This window comes from Diplotaxodon limnothrissa, linkage group LG23 (assembly GCF_057381915.1).
Source record: "Diplotaxodon limnothrissa isolate DT_005_m linkage group LG23, D_limnothrissa_male_GT1.1, whole genome shotgun sequence".
In the NCBI taxonomy this organism is placed as follows: domain Eukaryota; kingdom Metazoa; phylum Chordata; class Actinopteri; order Cichliformes; family Cichlidae; genus Diplotaxodon; species Diplotaxodon limnothrissa.
In genome coordinates, this window is record NC_140617.1 from 42502201 (window position 1) to 42507862 (window position 5662).

Below are 5662 nucleotides of genomic sequence, written 5' to 3' on the forward strand. Positions count from 1 at the left end.
GTGTGCGCATGCGCACATATTAGAATCCCTTCGATCGCTTCTCATATGTGCGCATGCGCACATATTAGAATCGCTTCGATCGCTTGTGACGTGATAACTTTGCTTTGATCCTTTCTGATGTCATAACTTTGCTTTGATTCCAAAACCTATAAATAGGAGCGCTCACCTGTTACTTTATGCTTAACGGACGTTGACCTGCAGCAACTAAAACCCTTTTGAGAAGATTTGAGAGCAATTTACGAGAGAAACCAAAACAAGTTCAGTTTTGTTTCTCACCAATTCACAGCGCAAACTTTACACCATGTCAGCCAACCCATCCTTCGGCTCAGATGAGCTTGGAATATCTAAAGGGACCATTTTGGGAGATCACCACATGGTGGAGGCTTTCCTTGGAGAAGGAAGCTTTGGTGTTGTAACCAGATGTCGCGATACAAAAAACAACAAAACTGTTGCTGTTAAAGTCAACAAGAGCGACCCTGAAATTCTGCTCCAGGCAAAACTGGAAATTTTCATCCTGGAGCAGCTACGACGCTTGGATCCAGACAGGTGCAACATCGTCGAATGGAACGGCTATTTCCTCGATGGAGAGCGCATTTGCCTGAATTTTGAACTCCTCGACCAAAGCCTGTCAGACTACATAGGGGACCGGAATAACCGAGGTCTCCCAATGAGAGAAATCAGGCCAATTTTGCATCAGCTTGCAAATGCTCTATTCCACCTGGGTTCTGTGGGAATAGTGCATGCTGACCTCAAACCTGTCAACATCATGGTTGTGAACCGCAGTGAGTCTCAAGTCAGAGTCAAACTTATAGACTTTGGCATCGCATGTAACACCTCTGCAGTGATTCCTGGTGACTGTGTGGGGACAATTGGTTATTGTGCACCTGAGATTATGCTTGGCACTCCATATGATGAAGCAATTGACATGTGGTCTCTAGGGCTGGTAGCTGTGGAGCTTGCTACAGGGGTGCCTCTCTATCCTGGGGAAGACGATTATGACGTTTTGAAATTCATAATTGAAACCCAGGGTCAGCTACCAGATCATCTCCTAGAGTCTGGCTTGTACACTGACAGCTATTTCATCGAGGATAACCACAAGGAACAGCGCTGGACATTTAAGACCCCAGAACAATTTCAATACGAGACAGATTATCGATCCAAGGAAACTCGATCGATAAAACTTAAGTGTCTCGATGACCTCGAACAACTGCTGAAAGTTAGGCGAGGATCGGAAAATGGCCAAACATTATTTGTAAGGCTAATCAAAGAAATGTTGGCCTTGGATGCAAATCAGCGCATAACACCCTCAGAGGTTCTGAAGCATCCCTTTTTCGACCCTGGCCTCTCAAGGAGAACCCCCTGCACTGACATGAATAGTACAGGGGGAGAACTCCTTGTGCTCTCTCAGCAGCCTTCAAGCTGGAAAAGTCATGGATTGCAAAAATTCAGCTGCAGTTTCCAAAACTCAGTTGAATTTCCTCAAAAAGGAGACATCAACACCTCAGCCAACCCATCTGCCTCTGAAGATGATCTTCAAATAACGGAAGGGACCATTTTAGGAGATCACCACGTGGTAGAGGCCTTCCTTGGAGAAGGAGGCTTTGGTTTGGTAACCAGATGTCGCGATACAAAAAACAACAAAACCGTTGCTATTAAAGTCAACAAGAGCGACCCTGAAATTCTGCTCCAGGCAAAACTGGAAATTTTCATCCTGGAGCAGCTACGACGCTTGGATCCAGACAGGTGCAACATTGTGGAATGGAACGACTATTTCCTCGATGGACAGCGCATTTGCTTGAATTTCGAATTGCTCGACCAAAGCCTGTGGGACTACATTGGGGACCGGAATAACCGAGGTCTCCCAATGAGAGAACTCAGGCCAATTTTGCATCAGCTCGCAAATGCTCTGTTCCACCTGGGTTCTGTGGGAATAGTGCATGCTGACCTCAAACCTGGAAACATCATGGTTGTGAACCGCAGTGAGTCTCCCGTCAAAGTCAAACTCATAGACTTTGGCCTCGCATGTCCTGCTTCTGCAGTGATTCCTGGTGACTGTGTGGGGACAACTGGTTATTGTGCACCTGAGGTTATGCTTGGCATTCCATACGACGAAGCAATCGACATGTGGTCTCTGGGGCTGGTAGCTGTGGAGCTTGCTACAGGGGTGCCTCTCTATCCTGGGGAAGACGATTATGATGTTTTAAAATTCATAATTGAAACCCAGGGTCAGCTACCAGATCATCTCCTAGAGTCTGGCCTGTACACTGACTGCTACTTCATCGAGGATAACTACAACAAACAGCGCTGGACATTTAAGACCCAAGAACAATTTCAATACGAGACACATTATCGATCCAAGGAAACTCGATATATAAAACTTAAGTGTCTCGATGACCTCGAAAAACTGCTGAAAGTTAGGCGAGGACCGGAAAATGGCCAAACATTATTTGTAAGGCTAATCAAAGAAATGTTGGCCTTGGATGCAAATCAGCGCATAACACCCTCGGAGGTTCTGAAGCATCCCTTTTTCCACCCTGGCCTCTCAAGGAGAACCCCCTGCACTGACATGAATAGTACAGGGGGACAAAACCTTGTGCTCTCTCAGCAGCAATCATCGTTTGGGTGGCCAGAATTCTAGGGGAGCTAGAAATTCTTGTGGAAAAAAAGCCCAAAACAATAACATCAACAAAAAAAAGCAATGAATGTGGTCTTAAACTTGGGCACAATTTGGCTTGAAATCCATCAACTAATCTCTCAATATTCAAAGCTGAGCAGCAGACAACTTACCATCACATCAGTCCTTCAATCAGACCTACAACAAACGTCTTCAGTCTCTCACCCCAACCGGTCGCAGCAGATGGCCGCCCCGACCTGAGCCTGGTTCTGCCGGAGGTTTCTTCCTGTAAAAAGGGAGTTTTTCCTTCCCACTGTCGCCAAAGTGCTTGCTCATAGGGGGTCATATGATTGTTGGGTTCTCTGTATGTATTATTGTATGGTCTACCTTACAATAATACATACAGCCTTGAAGTGACTGGTGATGTGATTTGCTGCTGAATCAATTCGGAACTAATTGGAAATCTGGATATTAATTAAATAAACCTGCTTTGAGCATCAATTAATTGTTGTTTGAAATTCTTTATAAATATATAAATATAGTGCCACTCTTCTACTGTTTAAATTGCAACTGTTTAAAACTGACTAATTTATTCATACACTTGAGCATAAACACATGCACAGTAAATGGCCTGTACTTGTACAGCGCTTTACTTAGTGCCCAAGGACCCCAAAGAGCTTTACACTACATTCAGTCATTCACACATTCACACACTGGTGATGGCAGCTACATTGTAGCCACAGCTGCCCTGGGGCGCACTGACAGAGGCGAGGCTGCCGGACACTGGCGCCACCGGGCCCTCTGACCACCACCAGTAGGCAACGGGTGAAGTGTCCTGCCCCCGGACACAACGACCGAGACTGTCGGAGGCGGGGCTCAATCTGGCAACCTTCCAATTACAGGATGAACTGCGAACTCTTGAGCCACGATTGACCTATATACACATATACTTTACAGTACTAGTCAGTGCTTACATACTAGTTCTTTTCCCTACTTTTTCATGCTTACTGGTACAAATGCCTGTTACTAGAGTTAAATGCTATCGATGTATTCTCACAGTTATGGAACTGTACAAATGCATACAAAATAACGCTCACGTAAACATAACTGTGCACTAGTTTGCCCTTATTGCTGCAGTTTGTTTCAAGTTGTTCTCTCTCTCTCTCTCACACACACACACACACACACACACACACACACACACACACACACACACACTATGTAACGTTTCAGCAAAAAAATACCGCCCCTCCCCCCCACAGTGACACCACCACCACTAGTCTGCACAGCTGACATAAGGCAGCATGGATCCATCCTTTCATGCTATTTATGCCAAATTCTGACCCGACCATCTGCATGTCAGAGCAGAAATCAAGACTCATCAGACCAGGCAACATTTATCCAATCTTCTCATGTCAAATTTTGAGAACTGTAGCTTCAATTTCCTGTTCTTAGCTGACCAAAACGCTCTTCTGCATTCTTTGGTTGCAACAAATGGTTGTATGAGCTACGGTTGCCTTCCTATCAGACATTTTTCTCTGACCGTTGACATCAATAAGGCAGTTTTTCCAAGAGAACTGCCTTTCACTGGATATTTTCTCTTTTTTGTCACCGAAAAGGGTGTCTGTGTTACTTCTTGTCTTATATATATTGTCTCTGTTTTCCTCTGTCCTTTGTCAGAGTGTCTGTTCATCTACCCCCTGTGTCTCCATATTCCCAGTGTTCAAGGTTTCCAAGTGTTTTCCCAGTTTAGGTTTTCATGGTTGGTTCTGTTTGCTACTCAGCCAGAATAAACAGCTCGCTCTTTTTAAAAGTAGGCTCCAGAATGGATGATGGCATGTTCGCATGTCTTTATGCAACACTGAGTGTGCTGAACTAAAGGTAGGCCTAGTTTCATTTTCATGGTCATTATTATCAGGACAATGATTACGCCTTATTCTGATTATTTCTCCCTTTTGGAGGTGTAACGTTTACATGAGGGGTGTAGGAACATTTCCCCCTAAATATTTTTAGATACATTTTTGTTGAAGTCACAGTTTTTGTCGTATTGATGATGCAGCTAGAATAAGTGCTTTTAAATAAAAGAATAACCATTCAAAGTGCTCAGTGGTGAAACTGTAACTCTTTCAGAGTTTGACAGCTGGACAAGTGTGAGGAGAAGTTGCTCTTTGTTGATGGTGGTCGATGCATTTAAAAACAGCCCAAAACGATAGTCCCATAGTCAGGGGGTCGCTGTGGTTTAGGACAATTCCTGAATATTGATAATCTAGATTGGCAAAGCTTGCTGCGCATGTCACTTGAGTCATATTCATAGGTTTGCCATATAATATAGCATGCTGCGTTGTAGTAGGCATGTGTGAGCATATATATCTGTATCAGGCGTTGTTCATCCAGGGATGGATGTGGTCCTGTGTCACTTCGACCAGGTGTGAATTGTCATATGTCCATGTCCTTCTATACAAGTTGGCTTCTTGATCCATTAAGTGCATCAGAGTCCATGCTGTAAGCAGCAGGGCCAAGGTGGTAAACAGAATAATCTTCATGATGACCAGACACACCGATTTCTCTGGTGAGTAGACTACAGGTGAGAAGTAGAAGGCGGGATATACCCAATCAGCCCTCCCTTCACCTGTAGATCACCAAAGAGTCGGGGTGGTGGTGTCTTTTAGGTTATGCTGTCACTCACTTCCACTTTTTTGCAATGGCTCTGGTGGATCCAAAAGGGCCTCTCAGCGATTTTGCAAACTGTTGGCGTCATTAGGAGTACTTGGTATGGACCTTATCGCCTGGGTTTAATCTGCAAGAGACTCTTTGTTGTGCTCTGGTGGACATCTCTAAACACCATCATGAGTTCAGAATCAGAATCAGAAACTTTATTGTCATTGTCACGAGAACAACGAAATGAAGAATGGTCCCCGATCATTGCATCATCCCTAGCAATATCAAAATATAAATAAAACAATAAAATTCAATAAATAAAATAGATAGAATACTTAAAATACTAATAAGATTTAACAGTAAAACATTCACATACATTCCCACACACAT

General features: G+C 44.0%; 1 protein-coding gene across 1 annotated transcript; it reads left to right on the top strand.

The window, feature by feature from the left end:
• The first annotated feature begins 301 nt into the window (after positions 1 to 301).
• On the top strand, positions 302 to 2638 carry LOC146608754 (uncharacterized). The gene has a single exon (XM_085348680.1). It carries the CDS (start codon positions 302 to 304, stop codon positions 2636 to 2638), a length of 2337 nt encoding a protein of 778 aa, XP_085204806.1.
• The last annotated feature ends 3024 nt before the right edge of the window (positions 2639 to 5662 follow it).